Source organism: Oryzias latipes, chromosome 17 (genome assembly GCF_053564925.1).
Source record: "Oryzias latipes strain Hd-rR chromosome 17, Olatipes_Hd-rR_3.1".
Taxonomy (NCBI): Eukaryota; Metazoa; Chordata; class Actinopteri; order Beloniformes; family Adrianichthyidae; genus Oryzias; species Oryzias latipes.
Window position 1 is genome coordinate 31,492,632 of NC_136253.1, and position 23,585 is coordinate 31,516,216.

Below are 23,585 nucleotides of genomic sequence, written 5' to 3' on the forward strand. Positions count from 1 at the left end.
TACATGGAGTTCAGAGTTGTAAACTTTGTTTGCACCTTTGTCCGTGTTTCAGCGATTTATCAGAAAATTCACAGAAAAGAAAAATCACATTCCTTGGCAGTAACCCCCTGCTATCTCTGCAACGCTGACCACTTTGATTGACTTGAGCGTGATGACCTTGCTTCATTCCCTTCCACCAGCATTCCGGTCAATGTGAGCAGAAAAACAGGAGCGCTGATAACAGATACCCAGATGGGGAGATCTAGATGACAGACAGCTTCCTGCTCCTCATCTTCGATAAAACCATTGTGCCGTACACACTCAATGCGGATAAACGCTACACGAGGTCAATACTGATAGAATAGGGCAAACAAAAACGTTCTTTGTGCTTGGCTGTTTCGCCGACTTTTTCTCTTGCTCCGTACTTATTCAATTTCCTGCCCGGCAGGAGAGGGCTTCCTTATCTGAGACTGTTTATACCTGCAAATCGGCTGGTGGCCTTTTGTTTGCAGGTGACCCGCCCTGAGGTGACATTTAATTCCTAGACAAAAAATGTGTGGTCATGCTCCGTGGCACAGACTCCCAGCCTGAGGAGATTACTAAAGCAGCAAATTCAACAGAGCCACATTCATGGCCTGTAGCACGGGCTAGCTGGCAGACACACAGGGACCTTACACACATCATTACACTGACTCACATCATATATGACCATTAGCCTTGTGAGAGTGAGTGAAACAGAAACCAGTGCCTGTTGAACCACAGTGGAACCAGTTCAGGCTTATATTTAATCATCAGTCCCTCTCACTGGAAATCTCTGCGAACACATTTCAGTAACAAAAAGCACATTTATCAGCCCCACCACTATGTTTTTTATTGATTGCTGTTCTTTACCCACTGTTGACATAACTTCTAAGTCTACAATTTGCAGAGCAAGTCACAACCTTAGTCATAAAACAAAACAAAAAATCAGAGATCTTACCTGTAATGACATATCTGAATGAGCAGGAAACACAAAACAGTTGAACTACATTCTCCCTCTTCTAATCATTTTTATTTTGAAAATGTCTTTTGTCAAAATGACATTTCTGTTCTTCAACGCACTCCTTCCATGCCTGATCTCATTGAAAAATTACTACTTCAAATATATGTCAGGATCAAAGAAAAAGACAGATGTTGTGCTTTAAAAATAGGCTGCAGGTATAACAGCGATCATTGCCTAAACACAAAAATGTTCTATACTTTTCTAGCTTTTGGTTTTGCTTGTTTGTTGTGTTATTGTTCCTTCAGTTCAAATGAATTAGTTCTGACATGCCTCCGGGCCTTTTTAAACTCCCGCTAACGTTAAAACATGCGAAACGTGCGACAGGTTCTTGTTGCTTCAGTAGTTAGCTGTGCTCCAGAGTTGGCAAACACCTCCCAAAACACAATGAAAGGCAGAAGGAATCTGCACCTTTCACAGCAAGGCCTTGATTTCTGTTTCAAACATCTCTGCTTCCTTTCGAGATTAAATGCAATGCTTTGTTATGACAGCTGAAGCCCCCCCTTGTGAAACAGCGCCTTTAACAGACAGTCCAAAAAGTTTTTGAATTGGAGTCCAGCTTTTTCCCTGCTTGGAAACCGGAATTAGGTTTTAATAAAATTAGGACGCCTGAAAAAAAAAAGGTAAGCCCTGTGACTTGAGATGCTTCAAGAAATAAGGATTTAATGCATGTTTGGCAAATAAAATTAAGGACAACTGCAGTGTGTGCCCATTAAATTAAGACCTCGTTCATCAATTTGCCGTGTAACTGAGACTGTGCAATCAGCTCCAAAACACACAATAGTGCAGGAGACTTCCAAAGGGGAAAGAGTCCCACCTAAAGTACAGGATGGAAAGATTCCTCCCTGCTTCTGCTTTTCCAAAAAGGCACTCAGGAAATTTCTATTGGAGTAAATCTAAGATGACCCCATCGAGGGTGATATTGTATTTCATTTCCTCTGAGTGAAATCCTGATCCTGGAGATTCATGTGGGTCTGGCTCATTTCTGTTTCATGTTCTCTTATGATTCAAAACTTTCCAGGCTGTTATTAAAACAGGGCAGCCTCACACAGACACACATTTCGCACACTGTGCAGACATGCGAAAGCAGCCGCTGCAGGAGGAGTTGGGAAAAATTCCTGACAATATTGAATTGGCAGATTAAAGAGGGAAAAAAAGGAGAAAACGAGAAAAATGTTCTGTCTCCATGTAACTTCTCCTTTGATGGAGAGTCCATTCAATTGGGATGATGAACCCCTGCCTTATTTTTTTGAAATGCTTCCAATTGGGCACAATTTCAATAAAAGACTGATGTATCCCCTCTTTTTTTTTTTTTATTCCTCTATGCTTGTTCTCACCACACAGATTGACCAGTCATCTGTGAATCTCCCACGGTTTAGCAGATAATTCATGATCGCCCTACCATGGACCCGCAACATTCAATATGAATTATAAAATGGCAAGCCAAGCATATCAATGGATGACAGACTGGATATGTATGGCCCTGGGCCAGAGAGGAGTTGGAGCACAAAAGCCTCCCCCTCTTCTGTCAACCCTCAGACTAGAAATACCAGCGTGGCACGAGGGAGGGCTCTCCGTCAGCGCACTGTATGGCACTGCTTGAGACAAATGTTGTGCAGAGACGTAGCGTTAACCTTTGTAACCTTTTGGGGAGAAACACAAGCGAGCTGGTGGGTTCAACAGAGGAATCTTTCACCATTAACACAATCCAGCCCAGCGAGAGGTGTACAGTGTGTTATCCAAAGTGCCAGGAGTTTGAAATCATGTCTTTTCAGGGTTCCAGCCAAACATTTTCCTCTGGAATTTTTTTTATCAAAGAATGCAGATTGTTTTTCTCCCCCATAGTTCTGAAATGCTTCCGCCGGAACCACACAAGCATGTCTCTAATGTCCACCTCCACAGACACAGTTTTCACAGGACTTTTGTGCAACATTAGGCCCGAAACCTAAAAAAAAAAAATGTGTTGACACCGACTGTGCAACATTAATATGTCTTTCTTCAGTTTAATGAGCCACATAACAGTCCTCATTCATCCACTGAAGACATGTAGCCGTGCACTTCCTCCATCTTTGCCGTTGCCACTTTTGATTCTGGATGTCGTCTTTTATGTCGTTAGACGATGCGGCAAAGTAGTCTGAAAGATCTACGACAAATCGGATACCCACATGACCTACTTTGCTCTGGCAGAAGCATCATTTCATGTGTCTGTTCTGCAGCAGCACAAGGCTGAGGGAGAAATGGAGTTAAAAAAAAATCTAAAAAGAGCATGAGATATATGAGAAGTTTAGAAGCTAAACTTTAAACATTCAAAAGATTGACATTAAACATTTAAAAAAAGAGATGGAAATCAAAACCCGTTAAAATATTTCTAATTAAATTTGTCATCATTTTGAGAACAGTTGGATCCATTTTTAGTGCGAGTTGGAAGGACAAGACATGACTCATCTAACATGCATGGTCTGCAAATTGCACGGAGGGAAAAAGAACAAATGTCTTTGCTCACATTTCTACAGGCACCAACAGCTCAAAGGAGTCAAATGAGTTAAGCACTAAGCTGCTAAAAAACACAGATGATACCAAACTGGAGGGGCACGAAAAGAACAAAAAAAAAAAAAACATTGACTGTCTGTTTTATCTTGACAGAGTCCAAATATTTGATAACACAGTGTCCTTTTATCTGAACCTCTGTCATTTCTTACAGTAAACTTATACTTTAGCTGACAAGATATAATGTTTAATGAGGTGTTAAGGACATCTTTTTTCCTTTTTTAGGTCTTTGTGAAAGCAACATGCATGATTTAACGCTTAATTCTGCTCTTATTTGGAGGATTTGCTTGCTTGACCAGATATTGCCAAAAAGTCTTTCAAAAAGATCTAAAATGAAATGAAAGTTTTAGATTGGGTCTTGATGTTAAAAGCCTAAAGCCTAAGTAAAAACTGCCACCATGGGGGGGGTACAAACCTGTCTGCGGGCAAAAAAATGGGCAAACCTGCACGGGGTGCGTAGGTGTCCCGCACAAAATATCATAGACTGCTCGGTGAACCCATAGGGTGAAACTGTTCATACACATTTTTTACCTATACGGGCATGCTGCAGGTAACAGTAAATACTTATACAACATCAAAGGGGGAAGTAGGTGAGACGCAGATGTATCGAAAGGATTTTTTACTTTTTTAAACACCCCACACCATGCACACTCCACAAGAAACCCATTAGCCTGTTCAATTCATAATTATGCGCTCCTTGATTGCAGCTTGACCTGTTAGAAATGAGGAAATCAGACATTCAAGAGTAGTTTGCGTGAGCATCCCACGGGCGCTTAAGTATCAGTGTGTGGCATGACATCCCATGAGGTGGCCGTACAAGCCTCAAGGGAACACAACTGTGTTCCTCTTAAGATGCAGCCACTCCACTCTTGTATTTGAAAGAGCATCATTTTTTGTTTACTTCAATGCTAAACGGTTTAAATCTTTAGATGAAATAAAGGTTTTTATATTTGTTTTTCTTAGACCAGATTTTGCATCAAGGGCAACTGTTTGAGACTGAAGTTCTTAGTATTCTTGTTGTTTTGTATTTTCCTTGAAACTATAATGGGTCTTTTAATAAACCGGTAAAAAAGATTGACAAGATTATTTAACCCCATCACACCCCATGTTACTAATTCGTAACATACCAATTAAGCCACTTGATTTAATATTACCTATTTTGAAGAAAAAAATGAAAAACATTATTTATAAATAAGCTGAGGGAGCAAGGGGTTAAAGATTGCTTGTATTGACCTAATGTAAAAGCAAGGTGTTTGTTTTCTCTGCATGCTGGTGTTCTGAAAATAGGTAAATAAGCTGGTCTAAAGTTGCCTTCGTGAAACTTGCAGTCTGACTGTTATAGAACAGAAATATGCAATGAATGTCAAATGTCCCTGTTTACACACAATTTTGCAAAAAATCATAAAATACAATAAAAATAGGTACATTTAAGAAAATATTTATGTACCAGTGGAATCTATTTACTGTAGACAGCCCAAACGGTGAAAAAGTATTGAATACATTTGTTTTCAATAAAAGAGGATACATAAGAGAAAGTGGGTACAACCTTTGCATATGTAAAAAAACAGTGTTGATGGATTAAACAGCTGTTGGTTTTGTTTTCACACAAGCTTCAATCCTGGGTTTTTGCGGTGCATTTCAACAATTGTCTCACACATTTTCTTGTTTTGAGAAGAATGGGGTCTGGTGATGCCATTTCCAGCCAGGATGGTAATGATTAAAAATCAAATATTATAGTTTTTAAATGAACTTTTTTAGAAAACAACTAGTCAAGTGACATCACCTAATTTCTCACTTTAACAAAAATCAAAAATTGTTATCAAACGAGGGGAACCAAAATATGTGTCCTTACCTTTTATCCTGTTTTTGTGTCTTTATTTCTATACTGAAGTACTTTTATTCATAAATATTTGCACAATATGTGTTATTCCAGCTCACTCTCCCATGGAAAAAAAAGTGCACCACTACGCTCACCACAAAGATGCTAACTGTGCCTGTGTGTACAAAGGGGTGTTTACTGGAGGTTTTTCTGAGTTTAATGCACCAGTGAAGTTCTGAAACAGATGGTTAACAGTTCAGATGAACGCTAAGTTGTAAAGCTTCGCACAGCTGAGCGGAAAGACTCAAGCTATGAGATGAGAATTAAACCTGCCAGGCAATGCCCTTTTTAAGCTGTCAGTGGATACAATATTACCATAAATGTATGGATAATGGGCAGTTAAAGACTTACATTTTTCTGAATGCCATCTTTGCACAGAATTCTCCTCATTAATGATAAGCTATAAAGAATATCTGTATTTTTTAAAGCAAAATAATTACTTTCTTGTTTGTCAGCTGATGTTTTTATGTGTCTACTTAGTTTTTCCAATCAAATCTTTTTTAATTACATTTTTCTTCCTTTACCGGTGGAACACACAGCAGATACAGACAATCACCAATAAAATCAATACAACATATATACCAAAATACAGACAATATGTACTCAGACTCGTGCAACCAAATGTTTTGTGTAATTTCAAAGAGCATTACTCCCCAAAGAAATAATTTTAAAGAGCTGGATGTGTGCATAAAGTAAGATTTTCGATAATCTCTTAAAAGAAAGAATTTTGTAGGACTTCTGCGTCAGGTTGTAAAGGTTTCTCTAATCATACCACAGAATTTAACAAACTGTTTAAACAAATAAAAGCATCAGATTATTGAGATCCTACTGTGTTTTTTACGAGCTCATAAATATGGGACTGAACAATACTTGTGTTTAAATTGTGTTTTTAAGAGGTCATTGCGGCTTCAGTTTCCTACCAGATGTTCTGTTGTTTTGCTGTTCTGAAGCACTAAAATGTTAAATTTGTTGGCCAATTTAAATGAAAATCAGTTTCTTTTTATGCTAAAATTTGTTTCATTCTTTGAAAACTGTTGTTTTTGTGTTAGTATTTCACAAGATTGTTTTTTTTTTGGAATAATCCTTTCTGGTTTTCTGCAAACTTTTCGGCAGTAAGGTTCGGTTGAGTGGCTCCCAAAGTAGTAAAATGGTAAAAGTATCGTTAATGGTCTGTCCTCTAGTAAAAATATCAGGAAAGATTTAGTTTTTACCACATTTGTTTGGAATTATCAACACTAAAACTTTGTGTCAGATGTTGTATTTTTAACCTAATTAATTAAGTTTACAAATTCTACATTTGGTCTTTGATAAACTACTGAAATATTAAATTTTTATTTGCAAATCATAAGTGTTTCTGCTTTGTGATTCCACTTATCCTCTACAAATAAGCAGCTAAAGCTTTCTTTAAGCAGCTGTCAAGTATTTTAATGATTCAAATAATGGATACCCACAAAGCCGGAGTAGCTTATAAGATGTGCTCAGGCGGCAATTTTTATTATCTAATTAGGGAAAAAAGACAGCAAAAGTTCTACAAACCCACTTTTCCCCTAAAAATTGGTCTTAAATGTGTGATAAAAGCAAATCAAAGGCTCTTTTGGAGAACAAAATACCTTCAGCAAGGATTAACAGACTGACTGTTGTGCAGCTTCACCTGAGCCATTGCAACATTAATGGAAAAGGCAATGGAAGAAAGCCTTAATGTATTCTCGCCGCAGACATTTACAAATGACTATCCGAATGTGCATTTTAGGGAAAGAAGTCTGCTGGTGGATGGCTTTAATGAATGTTTTGCTGCTAGTAAAATAAAATAAAAAAAAACACCTTCACAGTTTTATGAGAAGAGCTAATGCCAACAAATATTTGCAAAGCAAATTCAAAACCCTACAGTAGCAGGGGTCTTTTATTTTTAAATTTAGATTCTGGAAAACATCTGAAGACAAAAAAAGGGGCATCAAGTAAAGGACCTGCAAAGGCCCTGCCATTTATTATGCATAAAAACGTTGTAGCAGAGGAAATCGGTGGGCAAAAGGTTGCATGTGTGACATAAAAACTTGAAGCTTTTCCATTTTTTACAACCGCAAATGTGAGACTTTAAGTCCTCTCTGGTTGCAAAAGTGTTCACAGAATGTGATATTTAAAGGACAAGTCCCACTGATGCCCCCTCGCTAAATATTTTAGTTTATTTAACAGGGGTGACTTTATAACCTGAAAGATATAAAAAGGAATCAAGATGTTGACCCATCTTCATCCTGCAATTACCTAGAATATTGGGTTCTATTAGAATAAGCTCTTTTATCAAAACAAAGCATTTCTTTTTCCCACAGTGATCTTTTCAGGTAGGTCAGCGAGTATTTCAAAGCCAGAGGAGTGTTTTGGGGAAAAATCATAACCCAATTATACCCTCTCCTGTTGAGGGACAGGAGTTAATTATTAAGTGGAGTTTGCATTGCAGGAAGTAATGGAAAGTAGATCACAAGTACCGAGAGGCAGGCCCTCAGGGCTGGACAGGCTGAAGGTGAGTGGCATGTGGATAGAATCAGATATTGTTTTCAGATGGACCCACACACACATGCGCCCTTTTCATTGACGGATCGGCAAATATGCATTCTTGAGCCTGAGAGCCCTCACATCAACTGAAACCCAAAACTTGCACTTTCTGCATACCAAAGCAGGATTCCTCCTTTAGAAATTACACGATTCAACTCAGTTTTTGAGCCAGACCAAATCAGAGATCTACTTTTGAGGCAAAAGAAATCTATCTTCCTCATTATCTAAATCTGTGAATCTTGGAGAAAGAAAGAAAAAAGAAATACTGCAGGAGTTACGTGTCACACAGAAATCTGCCTTTACGTATAAAGTGTGCAACCCAGAGAGGCCTGAGACAAAGAAATGTAATAAATGATTTCAATTATTTAGAAAAAGTGGGGGGAAAAGTCAAATCCAAGTAGAATTGAATAAAGTTTTTTACTTCTTTAACTGTAACAAATGCTTCACACACAGGCGTGACACTAGTTTACTGTGTTTGGCGGTAAAATGAGAAAAAAAAAGGAAAATGATCATTATCAGTGGAGACACTAACATCAGAGGCTTTACTTGACATTTAACTGACAGCGTTTTGTCACAAGACTCACTTAGAGCTGAGTGCACCAATCAGACTTGGAGGAAAACAGGTCATTCCAAACTTTTTATAACCGAGCAGGAGAATTTTTACATCCTTCACTGTTGCTTTTGATGGTTTCAAGTACGCTGACCGTCAGAACAATTTGTTTGAAATGCAAATCAAGGCTGTGCCAATTTTTTTTTTTTTTTCAAATAAAGTCACGAGTCGGACTTTAAATTGTGTTTCACTGCCCAAAGTCGCTGTGACACTCGGACTTGAGTTTTTTAAAAAGAATTTGAAACACCTTTTTGAAGTTCAAGGGTAAAACACAGAAGAAAATCTGGTTTTCGTTAGTGCGTGTGAGTCTCTGACATTTCGAAAGTAACCACAACATAGTACGTTCATGAATCCAGCACATTCTGGGGAGATATTTGCAAGAGGAATCCATGGCAACTTACCTTGTGAACACTGAAAGCAAAGGAGAAGGAACAGGAGGCAGCCAAACACTGGACCCCTCCACTGTGCAGAAGCCATTGTGCTGTTGTATGCAAACTTTCCAGAGGCCTGATGGCTCGCAGCGGGGATTCAACCCTTCGTGGTGGATTGTTAGATAACTTGTACAACTTCAGTGATTGCTGAGGTCGGAAGGAGCACAGCTTCTCATCTTTCACCTAAAAAACAAAACAAAAAAAGGAATTTATTGTCTTTTTTTAAGTTAAAGGTTCATCTTTGAGCTGCTTATGACACTATGTCCAACAAATGGAATCTTTGATTTTAAAAAATGTAATTTAACCTCAACATTTGGCCCAAAAAAACTGAACTTTCGTTTTTGCATGTTTATTAAGGCACCCACATAAAAATAATACACTCACAAGCTTGGTGCTTTTGCACTTCTTTAGCACTCTACAACGTGTTACGACTAAATGTTGACACTGTTTCATTCTCTCACACCTCTATGTTCCACCTTCCCCATTTACTCCCACATCCCCATGGGAGAAGGCTTGTCACTGCGGCAACACGCTCACACAGGACGCCATTAGAGACACGGCGGCTTTGAGAGCTACTTTTGTCTCTTTCCTTATCAAGGGGCGGCAAAAAAATAGTCCTTTGTCTGCAAAAGCAGCAAAAGGTTAGAGCCTGAAACAGACTCCCACACCAGGCAGATAAGCCGCTTACCAAAGTCAAACACTGGAGGGATGTGTGTCATACATGGAAGACCGCTCACATACACACACAATATGCAAGTGGCACACAAAAGTAAGGTGCGACTTTTTGATGTCAATACACTAGAGAGACAACATCCAAACACCCACAAAAACCCAAGTATCGTGTTTATTCTCCCGTGGCCAAAGCCCAGCATCCCAATGCACACAACATCATTCACCTGTGCAGAGGAAACCGAATGTTTCCTGTTGCTGAGCGCTGCTCCTACAGCGTCACCCATCAAACACCCTGATTATTTTATAATGAACCTAAATTTGAGTGGCAGACCAGTCGGCACTAATAAACTTGGATATTTCTGGCCACATCAAATCCCGGGAAACACGGCAAACCTTCATGTTAGCAAACTGAGCAATTATTCAAGTTGCCAATAAATTCATTTTATATGTGACCAGAGGCGGAATAATAACCTACGAGATCCCGCCTGCCAAAACCTGGGAGTATTTATTTGAATTTGAAGTCTCTCTGAGAAAGAAACTGTGCAGCCAAGTCTGTGCCAAGGAAACAAGCACACGGCTTACTGATAATTCATCACCTAAACTTGGGTGGCTTTATAATAATTGGGCTTTTATTTGTCTTGAAATTGTTTATCTGACAGTGGCGCCAAAGTAGATCAGATAAGAGCGGAGCGCTCTTTCTCTCCTGCATGGGAAATCTTGCTTTTCTGCCGAGGCCAGTCTGACTCCTCAGTATTCCAACAGCACCGCCGCCGGTTCAATATCGGAGAGAGTCAAGCCTCCAGAGACACGCAGGACTTCTTCCGCAGCCATTTATCAAGGCCCAAATATGAAGCCTTAGGGGGGCAAAGGGTAACCATATTGGTGGACGAGAGGACGAGATTGGAAACTGTTGGGGGGGATGTGCCCCTGCCCTTCTAAATGGTGGGACCTGCTGAGCCACTCAGCCCCTCCAGACGGCAGGGGGCGAGAGCCTGCCCGGCCCTGTGGATGAAGTCTTGCCCTTGCCACCCCGGGGTTCCCTCTCATGATCATGCCTCCTTCCTCCTCTAAGCTGGTGGACACAGCCATGGGGATCTTCCTAAAAAACCCTGTTTTGTTAGGATTTCACTGCATTGGTCCAGACTTGAGATAAAAGGATTAGCCGATTAGCATGAAGATGCTTTGCACTGGCACTGGCTTACACAAGCACAAGATGCATCATCATTTCACACCAGGGGATGGGGGGGCTACAACGTTCCCAGGCAGAAAATGATTTCATGAGGTAAGTGAGGCATTTTTAACCCCTTCAATTTTCAGCAGAGGAATTCTCTGCCTTTTCTAAGCCAGAGAATCATTTGTTACTGAGCCAACAGTTGCAACACAACAATAGTCATATTAATGCCTTAGTCACATGCATGCGTTTGGAGGGGTGGAAACATACAGGGGCTGAGACTTTTTGGAGGGTTGTAGGCGGGAGCAGCTTTTTCTTAAGAGATGGGTCTGATGGAGCAGGCCATTTTAAGGAATGTTGTGAAGATGGAACGTACCATCGTCATGGTAAGCGTATCGTGAAATTTTTGTAAGGATAATGTAAGTTACAGGCACCTATCGTCTCACGGTGCCTTAACGTCTCACTCTAGTCATTAATAAGAAAATAACAAAAAAATCGAGCAAAAGGTTATATCAGAACTCTGCAGAGGCAGAGCGGTCAACCTCTAATAGGAAGATCGCAAAGCTGGTTTTCCACCCTGCCCACCAAAGTGTCAAAGTGTCCTTGGGCAAGACACTGAACCCCACATTGCTCCAGGTGGTTACAGGTTGGTGCTAATGTTAGGCAACAGAGCAGCCATCAGTGTGTATGTGTGTGTGCATGGGTGAAGGAATTTTAAGTGAAGCACAGGTGTGTTTTGCAGTTCCCCCTGAGGCTTGTGTGGTCAACTCAGAGGACTTTATGAAAATGCAGCATACAGCGTAATGCAGTATTTGTATCGTAAAGTACTTAGAAGGGTAACGTTAGTTGCACGCACTCATGACATATGGGTATGGGACTTATGCCCTTAATGCCACACTGTAGTAGTTAGTAAGGTCCAAGACCTGGCTCTTAATCGCATGCAAAGGCTGCACGCATGGGGTGTTAAGGTGATACCTAAGTGCCTGTAGAACGTCCACCCAAACTAGTCTCTGGTTGTCGAACTTCCTGAATTCTAACAGTCAGGCTGCGTGCAAGGAGTGCGCACTTATTACTTGAACAGCACTAATGGGCTGCTTAAGCAATCCGCTGAAAAAAATGAAAAATCTCTTCTATTTCCCCCTTATTTATCCTTATGTGTTCACTACGACCTGTCGTCTGCAGCATGCCCGTAGAACTACAGTGGTGGACAAAATTGTTGGCGCACCTCAGTTAAGGAAAGAAAGTCCACAATGCTCACTGAAATGACTTGAAACGTTCAAAAGTAACAATAAATTAAAATTTATTGAAAATTAAATAATCCAAATTAGCCATTACTTTTGAGTTTTTGATTAATAGAATTATATATAAAAAAAACCTAATGAAATAGGGTTGGACAAAAATTATGGTACCCATAACTGAATATTTTGTTGCACTACCTTTTGAGACAATCACTGCAATTAAATGGTTTCTGTATTTGTCAATGAGCCTTCTGCACCTGTCCACAGGTATTTTGGCCCACTCCTCATGAGCAAACGGCTCCAGTTGTCTCAGGTTTGACGGATGTCTTGTCCAACTGGCATGTTTCAGCTCCTTCCACAGATGTTCAATGGGATTCAGATCTGGGCTCATAGAAGGCCATTTCAGAATAGTCCAGTGCTTTTCTCTTAGCCATTCTGGGGGTTTTTTGGCTGTGTGTTTTGGATCGTTGTCCTGCTGGAAGACCCATGACCTGCGACTGAGACCAAGCTTTCTGACACTAGGCAGCACATTTCTATCCAGAATGCCTTGATAATCTGGAGATTTCATTTGACCTTGCACAACTTCAAGACACCCTGTGCCAGATGCAGCAAAGCACCCCCAAAACAGAACTGAGCCTCCTCCATGTTTCACAGGAGGGACAGTGTTATTTTCGTTGTATGCTTCATTTTTGAGTCTTCGAACATATAGTTGATGTGGCTTACCAAAAAGCTCCAGTTTTGTCTCATCTGTCCAAAGGACATTTACCCAGAAACTTTGTGGCTTGTCAACATGCATTTTTGCAAATTCCAGTCTGGCTTTTTTATGATTTCCTTTCAACAGTGGTGTCCTCCTAGGTCGTCTCCCATGAAGTCCACTCTGGGTCAAACATTGAGGAATGGTGCGATCTGACACTGATGTACCTTGATCTAGGAGTTGCCCTTAATGTCTTTGGAGGTTGTTCTGGGCTCTTTGGATACAGTTCCAACTATCCGTCTCCTCAATTTGTCATCAATTTTCCTCTTCCGGCCACGTACAGGGAGGTTGGCTACTGTCCTGCGGGTCTTAAACTTCTGAATAATATGTGCCACTGTCATCACAGGAACATCAAGCTGCTCAGAGATGGTTTCATAGCCTTTACCTTTACGATGTTTGTTTATAATTTTGTTTCTAATGTCCAGGGACAATTCTCTCCTTTGCTTTTTGTTGTCCATGGTCAGTGTGGTACACACCTTTTCACAAAACAGCAACGTGACTACTTGTCTCCCTTTAAATAGGCAGACTGACTGATTATGGGTTTGAAAACAGCTGTGATGTCGATTAAAGGACATACCTGAGTTCATCATGACCCCTGGACAATTACTTCTCAGTCTTTTTTGGAAATAGAGTACCATCTTTTTTGTCCAGCCCTATTTCATTTTTTTTTAAATACTTCTGTTAATCAACAACTAAAAAGTAATGGCTGATTTTGATTATTTAATTTTCAATACATTTTAATTTATTGTTACTTTTGAACGTTTCAAGTCATTTCAGTGAGCATTGTGGACTTTCTTTCTTTAACTGAGGGGTACCAACAATTTTGTCCACCACTGTAAAATGGCACATGACCATTTTAGTTCTACAGGCTCACCAAACGGTCTTCAACTTTGATATTTCCTGTGGCAAACCTGTACTGGTTTGCCTATTTTTAGCCCATAAGCAGCCCGTATCCACCCATAAGGACAGTTGTGACACAGACAAGTAAAAAAGAAAAAAATCAAAAATTGAATCTCCTTATACCGAATGAGTATCTGATGTGCTCATGCAAGAAATGTACACCAGAGGATTACTGATAAAAGCAATTCATTTTCATCTGAGTTCATTTTCTTACAAAAATTATGACGATACAGTTTATTCCCAATGGATTTCTCTTCATTGACTATATATCCCTTTGGAAACAAGCAGAGAAATGAAAAATGATTCACAAACATCTATGACATCTGTTTTTCTTTCGTCTCCCATGCAGACATAGTGGAAACCCAAGCTCAGAGATCTATCATCAGTTAGGTTAATGGAGAAAATCACAGTCCACAGCAAATTTTTCACAGGAGGGTGATAGAAATAATAAGCATGCATTTAAAAGGACAGCCAGCAATTAAAGCATAATTAAAATTAATGGACAGAAGGAGACGGCACACATATCTTAATATGAAATACAGGGCTGTGTGCAACAGACGGCCAAATGAATGCGAGGGTCTTTTGACAAAGCTTGTGTCTGCCTCACTCAAACACGAGAGGCGTCCAGTGAAAGAAAGAGCGAGGAAAGGAGGCGAGTTTTGGGGTTTCTAAGACGGGAGGGCCCAAATGGATGTGAGATGGGGGTGCAAAGACGGAGAAGAATGGAGGGGGTGGCGGGGTGGTGAGGTCACTGGGGAGGATTGACAGGCTGTGAGTACGGCCTGACCTCCTAGGCTCGCCTCCACGTTTTCTCCACAGGCTTAGAGGAGACAAAAATAAAGCCAAGGAATGTTAATTTATTTTCAATTGTCAACGCCCAGAAGAGAGTGTTAAAGAGTGCATACATACATATCAAGTAAGTCCAAGTGTAAGCTGAAAACCTACAAGTGGAATAGAGACGTGGCTCTGTGGAGATGGATCTTTGTCCTCCCCTCATTGAATAAGCACTCATTTGCAAAAGTTTCTGCCCCACCCCACCCCCACAACCCACACTCTAGACCACAAAGCCACGCATGCGAGGGGGAAATTTCAAACACCAGAAAATGGTTGGTGGACCACAAGCAGTAGAGTTTTGCCTCAAGACATTTTTTTCTCCCCTCCCATCCTCGGTGGACCCAACGTTTCTGGGGGACTCTTTTGTCATGACAGTCCTGTCAGGGCTGCGCTTTCAGCCCCTGCAGCGACATTATGTCACTTCCTTGGCTCTACCAGTGATGAAGAGGAGTTGCCACTAGCTGCCAGAAACAGAAATGCATCAACACCGAAAGCAGCACGCCAAGTATGCTTCATCAACACTTAGCCAATGAGACACACTGCAATTACTGTGAACAGGCTGTAAACTGTGTAGCTGTATATGATCAATGTATCTTAAGAAAAGTTCTTTCAAATTAACGTCAGAAATGTCCCGATCCAATACTTTTGCAACACGTGAAACAAATGAACAAACGCAGAAATTAACCGATTCAAGTTGTCCCCAATTCTAATGTTACTATCCTGTATTTTTTCCCATCATATTATTGAGAGCACTTCTGTGAAGTAGATTAAACAATCAAAAAAAAGACAGAGCAACTACCAACTAGAAAAAATAATTAACTACTAACTAGTCAAATAAGGTGATAATTAGTCACGTGAGAAAGCTTTGTGACTGTAGCTTTAGGATCTTCAGAGCAGTTCTGATCAAATGTGATTCATATCTAAATTAAAATTCTCAATAAAAGGACTTTCTTTCAAAATTGCTGTTGTAGCATGAATATGCTGATAGCTCATTTCAATGTAAACATTTATCCATTTCAGCTGTTTTTGAGAGATTATTGGGGTTTTCTCTTGATCCTGGAGGTTGCACAATGCAGACGGTCCCTTGGCAACCATCACACTACTGTCCCACTGTTAAATTCTCAATAAAATAAAATAGAAAAATAAAAATCTTTTTTTCCCCTTCGAAATTCTTCTTAGGTCTTTATTTGAGTTAATTTGTTAGTTTTAAATGTTTCTTAAAAGAGTTATTGAGCCCAAAAGTCCAAATCTGTGAATATCTTGCTAATTTTACGATACTGCTTTTGTGCGCCTTGTCGCTACCCGTATTCTGCTGCACTTTACCAATAAAATGCAGCGATCCGTTCACTATTTGCCAACTACTAGAGTATTTATCTGCAGGAAAAAGCTAAAAATATATAGCGCTGATCAAAATATTGAGAGTCAAATAAATATCTGGACCCTGATCCGAATTGAATATTCGATTTTGATTGGGTCTCAAACTATGTCATCAGACCCAATTTCCAATCATGTAGTCGCATTGAGACATCCCTAATTAGTAATGTGTGGGTGTGTAAAGTAGTGAGATGTAGACCACACATAGTTATCTATAATTACTAAAACTAGATGAAAAACTTTTTTCAATCTGACTTTTTTTTTAACCAATTTAAAAAATCTTTTTAGGTTAAAAGTCAATAGAATAAAAAAGGCCACCCTTTTTGTTTTTTTTTTACTGAAAGCTCATGACAGTTGGTGTGTTGTGCTGCTCTTGGCCAAATGATTGAGACAGGAGATAAGATACAGTGCCAACGGGCAAATGGACACAGTGAAACAGAGAGGGCTAAGCAAAGCAGCCCGACAGAGTGAAGAGAACAAAGGAGAGCCCAGCTTAACAACCAGGTTAGTGTCGAGCAAAATAAAAAGGGAACGTGTTCAAAAGGAGCAGTGTGGGGGGACAGAGACGCCTGAAAAAAAAGAGTGTAAAAGATTGGGTTTCGGACGAAGCCAGTGTTTCGGATCACTTTTTCCACCCATTAATGAATAATTCCAAAAACAGTTACTATTAGGCCTGCACAATATACCGCAAATTTATCGTTATCGCAATATCCAGCTCTGCAATAGGCATATCGCAAAAGACTGCGAATATCGCAATAAATCGTAAACCCAAAATGTGTTAAAACAATCCTATGGCAGCTTGACGCTTTTAACGAATCAAATAAATCCCTTTATGCTTTGACCAATCAGATGGACGCCTTCCCATTGTTTACCAATCACATGGAGGCCTATTATGTTAGATGTTTGTCACCTATGTCAATGAAGGTCATTTGGAGTGTAATTTTAAACTGTTTCTAATGAAAATGGGAATGATGTTTTTGGCATTTTTCTATTTTTTTATATACCTCAAATTATATCGTTATCGCAATATTAATCTCTAATATCGCATATCGCAAGTTTTCCTCATATCGTGCAGCCCTAGTCACTATTAAAGCTTCATCCTTCTTTATTTTTTGTGAGAAACTCAAAAATATTTTTTTTTTGCCAAACTTAGTAGTTTTGATAAATAAATAAAAACAAATGAAAAGCATGGAAACAGAAAAAGGAATTTCCTTCAGAGTTAACCTGCGAACGGCCTGTTGGGCCCCACAAACATTTCAAAACGCAGAGAGATTGAATTCACAGTGAGAGGCAGCCTTTGATTTACTGATGCCGAGCGAGTGAGGGGGGGGGCTTCTAAATGTCATGAATAGATTTAAGAGCGGGGCTGCCTTTATTATTACCAGCAAAACAATATCCTGAACAAACATTTTCGGGGGGGTTGATGTGTAATTTCAGAGCATCGGGAGCAAAAACACAACATCATGTTTTGCTCCAGTCTGCACCTTCCATTGCATGTTTTCTTCTATCCTAAGAAGAAGACTCGGAAAAATGAGGTTTTGAAATAGTTCACAGGAAGCAGATTGTGCTCGCTAGTCTTTCATAAATAACACGGGCGTCTGAAAAGCTCGAAACAGAACATGTTTGGCACCTTCCTTAATAACTGACTTAAACAGCTAATGCATGATCAGAATTGTGCCTGATTTTATTTCCAATCAGCTCTAAACTATCTTAATCACAAAGCTGGCAAGGATTACTGTTTTGACACTTCCAGATTCTGCACACAAACAAGATAAATAAACCCACAAGTGATTCATAGAGAAAGAAATGAAAGAAAAAAACTACAAAGAGGAAGATCACTACAAAAAAAAACCTGATATTCGGGCTGCTTTCAGAAGTTCTTTCAGTTTGACTCTGAACTGAAAACCCTGACCTCAGAGCAGTTGGTTAAGCAGGAAGGTCGGCACGGAGGAGGAGAGAGCAGCTTGACTCTGACACGGAAAAGAAAGGTTTCTCCTTTCAATCAGTCTCTTCATAAATTTTCTGAAAGCCTCACTTCTCACCTCCTCCATACCTAATTCTCACACTCCCCTGCATTTATCCACAAACACACCCACGCTGGTTCCTCTCACCTCTGCGTCTTTCCAGTGTTTAACGGCATTTTTTTACAAGCAGCCATAACTGGCTCGGCAATGTCAGCCACACCTGATCTCTACTACACATGAGCGGAATACCGATACACAACACTTTCACCACGTCGACGGCGAGTGATATGTTGATGTTCACACCTTGTGGGAGAAAAAGCCAGTTGTTGAATTTTTATGCACTCCAGCCCCGCTAAGACTGGATTAGTTGCTCAGAAGAGAGCATATTAAGTTAATACATAACATCTGCAATGTTAATGAAAAACATGGAAAAAGCTGTCTAATCAGTCTCCAACATTACTCAGCCCTGTGCAGCTTTCATAAAGGCTGCACCATAAACATCGTTTCAAGAAACACAGCATGGACCAGAGGGATCTCGGTTTTGAGGTGAAAGCCAGGGAATTCTGCAGAATCCCTTTTCCTCCACAGGAAATGACACATTTTGTGCAAGCGATCACAGAGTTGTCATATTGGAGAGGACTAGCCAGGGTTTTATCAGAGGCTATTTCTGCTGGAGACGACAGGTCCAAGTACCAAAATACACCCCAGCTACTGACACGACAAGATTCAGATGGAGCTAAAATTTGCAGGCCTGCTCCATTTTTTCATTACATTCACTTACTTTCTTCCGGGGATAAGTAATCCCATCTAAAAAGGATCTTGTCACTTAATCAAAGTGATTCATTTGTTGTCAAAAGTATGTTTGAGAGATGATCAAAGTTAAATATAAAGGCCTATCAAACTGACAGCAACTGGCAACTAAAACAGAATTTAAAGTGTGCATCTGCTTTAAAAATAGGTAGTGTGAAATTAAAAGTGGATTTAGGGATTACGATGTCTAACAAATGCAAAACATTCCATTAAAGATCACTTTTACACCAAAGTAAGGTAACTTACAACTTCATCCGGAAAGAAAGATTTATGGTCAGTATTTGCGTTTCAAAAAAGTCAAGAAGGATAAACTTTCTCAAAACAAGATTTTCGAGCATAACAACAATCCATGTCAGCATTTCAGAAGCACATTGAGGAGTAAACCAGGTATAATTTAAAGCTTATTCTGCACCAAATAAAAAAGAAGAAAACATGAAAGTTTATAGCTATAAAAAAATGTGACCACCTGGAGGAAAACCTCTTCGTATGAAACAGTTTCATGCTTACAGTTAGCTTCATAACATAAAAAAATGGAAACAGTGTAAATGTTTAATAAATTCCCACACAGAAAGTCAAAGGCTATAAGATCAAGTGTACTAAGTGGGCAATTATTTCCTCCGTTGGATAATTTTCTATAAAAGCCAGTGAAAAGTCAACCATAATTTTATAGCCTTTGACATAAGTCTTTATAAAATCTTTGATTTTTACAGTTGTTTTTATTTGATCGAAAACTTTTCCCTAATTCACGAACCATGAATGAACGAGGGAAAGAAATTAGGCCTATGAGAAAGAAAGGGGCCTTTTTCTGTTACAGAGGGAGTAATTATTACCAAATCCATCGATTTCAGTTTGACTTTGACTGAACTCTGAGAACTCTAAAAAAAAACCACAATGTATCTTTACAAACAAGGGCAATTTTAGGTTTAGCAATGTGCAATATCCAATACCAATTTATTCAGTTCAATTAAACAAGTATACTATGTTTATATGGTTATATAAGTGCAATGAAAGGTCATTTAGTATTCAGTAGTACAATACTTCATTATTTTATGGTCATTATCCTCCAGCCACACCTGATGTTCATATTTTCGATTTTTTTTTGTTATATTTAGAACTGATTTTTATTTCTAATCCTGACTTTTATACATTTTCAAACAATTTGGGAGCATCATCATTTCATTCAACATTCTGATTCTGATAGGATTCCAGTTGGTTTTTGTGACTAATTTGATTTAAACTTGACGTTACACATTTAAAAATAGTAACTTTTAGAAGCGAGACGGGAGGTGATTGGATCTTAAAGGGCCTATATTGTCCTTTTCTTGGCCCTTTCAGAGTAAACTATATATGATATTACCTTTGGAACACTGAAGAACAAAGTTTTTTATTAAATACAATTTATTTTTGCAGCTCTTTTCCTAACCGGAAGTAAGACGACTGGATCTCTGAGGCTCTGCCATTCGTTCCCTTGTGAGTGCCGCCCATTTCATGACGTCAAGCCAGAGTCAGCCTTGGCAGCGTGTCTACATTTCACCCACTAAAACAAACAACATCCGAACTTTGGATGTGCGTATCATGCACATAAAGGAACGCGTTTTGCCGATCACCACTAGCTCCGTGGAGAAAGTAGAATTGTGTGTTAGCCTGGGGTGGTGCTGGCAGCGCAGACTCCTCCTGGAAGGGGCGGTTCCTCACTTTGTGATGTCACAATGTGAAACCGGCTTGTTTTTTTGGATTGGGAGGGGCTGGTGCTCAGAGCCCAGGTTTTCAGAGGAATACTTAGAGATGCGTGAATGGATCAAAACACTGCTTTGGAGTTGTTTGTAGTATGAAAATTATAACTCAAAAGCTCAAGAAGTTGATTTTGCATGATATAGGCCCCTTAAATATTTGAAACTGATGAAACCCAGCGAGCGAGTGTGGTAAATATAACCAAAATGTTACGAACAGGGGAATGAAGGAAGCACCCAGGGGCAGGGAGGATGAGGGGGCAGAAGGTTCCAGGGAAATAAGGGCTTTTAATAACATAAACCCAAAACTACAAAACAAACCACTGCGGAAAGCAGGCGAACTCGAAACACTCGAAATACTAAACACACTGGAAACGGGGGACATTAAGCTATGGAACAGCACAGGAAGAAGGGAAAGACAAGATTTAAATACACACAGACAAGACGGGGCACAGGTGAACACAATCAGGACAGATGGGGACCAAAAGTAAAACTCGAATACAACACCAAACAGGAAACCCTACAAAATAAGACAGGAAGTAAATTCCAAACATCACAGAACAAAAGGAACCAAAACACAAAGGAAAGAAACTGAAACCGTGAAACAAAATTAAAATAAGAAGCATCTTTCTCTATTCGTGTAAAAACAACACTAGTAATTAAAACAATAAATCTTTATAAATTAATGCTTACTAGTGATCCAAGAACAGAAAAGTTCAAAGACCACAATTAAATTGGATTTGACCTAAAACCCTAAAAAAAATTAAATAAACCTAATTTCTGAAGTTTAGGTCTTTAATAAAATCTCTGATTGGAGCAAAAAAAAAAATTGTTAGGACTCTTTCAAAAATAATCAATTTTTTATTCTCTTAGTGTTAATTTACTTTATTTTATTGTAATAGTCAAGTAATGATATAATTAAATCTTACTCTCATAAATCAAGTTTCTTTGGAGGAACCCAGTAAAGTCACAATAATCAATAAGTAATAAATTCCTCATACCTGCCACTGGTGTAATAAACCACATATTTCAGGCATTCACTGAGCTGTAACATATCTCATATAGGCAGCCTATTTTTTTATCTCAAGAACATATCCATAAATCAGACGTTTTACATCCCTCAGATAAGCTGCCTCTCCCACCAGTCCTGCCTACATTTCATGCTTTCTACATTTTCATAAAGATTTTAGAAGCTATTTAAAGTTATATGAATTCTTTCAGCTGCATGGCAACAATTTCCTGCAGCGACTGATTTGTCACAATGACAACATGGTGGTTTACCTCACACACACACACACATACACCGATACATCCGTCCTCCTAGTTTCATCACATTCCTGGCAGAAATTTACTGAAATGTTTGTCTAAACTTGGGTCTGCTTAACATTCCTCATGCAGGCCTGAGTCGACACACGGACTGCATTCTGTGGGCGCGCAGCCTGGTCTGTATTAATGCAGCGTCTTTACCTCAATGATTGTTGAGCATCGATCTGCTTCTGATGTTAAATCTACACACGAGCAGAAAATCTGATAAATTCTGGAAGCATGAACTCCCACTCTGAGAAAATAAAACACACATGTTGAAGTCCTAAAAGCACAAAAAAATCAATTTTTAAACTAGTGTTGGTTAATGAGAATGTAGTTAGATAAATAAAGATACAACGCAACAATTCAGTAATGTATTTTAGATTGACACATACAGACAAAACAATTAAAAATGAACCCAAACAGTTCTGAAACAGCACTTGGGATCAATTATTTGTTGCAAACAATTTCACAATAAGTTAAAGCCATGTGACAAATACTTGAAAAAAAAAGCTTTTTTCAAAATGGCGACATTTCTGTTGGTATATCTCCATAGCAACCATTTTATGCTTGGGTTGCCTGGGGGTGGCGAACAAGTCAATGTAATTTTTGGAAGAATTGGCAAAACTAAACATTCAGATTTCCTTGGCAACTGAGGTTTTTGTCAAACATGCCCACATTCCTGATATGTTCATAGCATATGTCATATTGCTTTGCTTAGCTTTTCTGAGCTTGCCACACTAAGGCCATTAAAAATCTACAACTTCTAACTGAAAACCATTTTTTTTTAAGTATCTTACCAATAATGCTAGAAGCGTTAGGAGGCGATAGGCAAAAATCCCTAGGAGGTGTTTCAATTTGTAGCTGATACTCATTTTATTTTTTTTTTTGAAAATTCAAGATAGTGGCCTATTTTTGAGGTTGAAGATCAACAAAACTTTGATTGTGGACTTAAGCTGGCGGCATGTGTGTGAAGCTCCAGAAAAATCACAAAGTAGGTTTTTTATATTTTGGGGGGGTGGGGTTCACACTTTGTCCCGATCTCTGATACATGAGTTTTAACTTTAATGAGGAATTTTGGATTCTTTTTTGAGCACCATAAGAGATCTTAACCCCATTTCCTTTTTGGATGGTTTCTTCATTGATGTTTCTATGACATCAATTTCTTTTTGTCTAAAATTCCTTTTCACCGGGGACGCGGTCTGTGCACATTTTGTTGAGATTTTCAGTTTGTGGGGGAGTCGAAAGTTTACTCGAAGGTGCAGTAAGAAAAAAGATTTGCGAAAACAATCTGGGCCGGCCAGGACTGCAGCAGGGCAGAAGAACAAAACACTTGGCAAACATTTCTGAATAATAAGGGGACGATAGAAGCTCAGTCTGTGGGATTTTTTCCTGATGAGAACGTCTGGAACTGTTAAAAGCTCGAAACTAAATCCAAAAAGTTGATTAATTCATAAAACCACAGCAAAAACGGGGTGTTGCTTGCTGGTTCTGAAATAAATAAATAAGTAAAATGCCTCATACACTTTGGCCATTACAGCACTGTGTGGAGTAATTGTCAGTGTTAATGACTCCCACGAGAGTGCTGCCAATACTATTACGGACCCACCACCATGTTTAAAAGCCAATAGCAGATATTCACTGGTTTTCTCTGCAGGTAAACCCATCAGCCTGTGAGGGGAGCGTTTAGCGCTCATTCATTTTTCAGCGTCTCAGTCACAGCGTGCTTTTCACTTGAAAGTCTTCTCTGAAGGGCATCTTTAAAACCTGCAAAAATATTCATGGCAGCATGTTTACACAG

General features: G+C 39.3%; 1 protein-coding gene across 20 annotated transcripts in view; it reads right to left on the reverse strand.

The window, feature by feature from the left end:
* adgrl2b.1 (adhesion G protein-coupled receptor L2b, tandem duplicate 1) overlaps positions 1-23,585 on the reverse strand; it is a 102,909-nt gene that overhangs the window by 67,338 nt on the left and 11,986 nt on the right. For all 20 annotated transcript variants that reach the window (XM_023965755.2, XM_078934006.1, XM_078934004.1 and 17 more), the window contains exon 2: positions 9,003-9,215. In XM_023965755.2, the coding sequence (XP_023821523.1) occupies positions 9,003-9,078 (76 nt within the window). In that variant the 5' untranslated portion in view covers positions 9,079-9,215. The remainder of the gene's footprint in view (positions 1-9,002; positions 9,216-23,585) is intronic.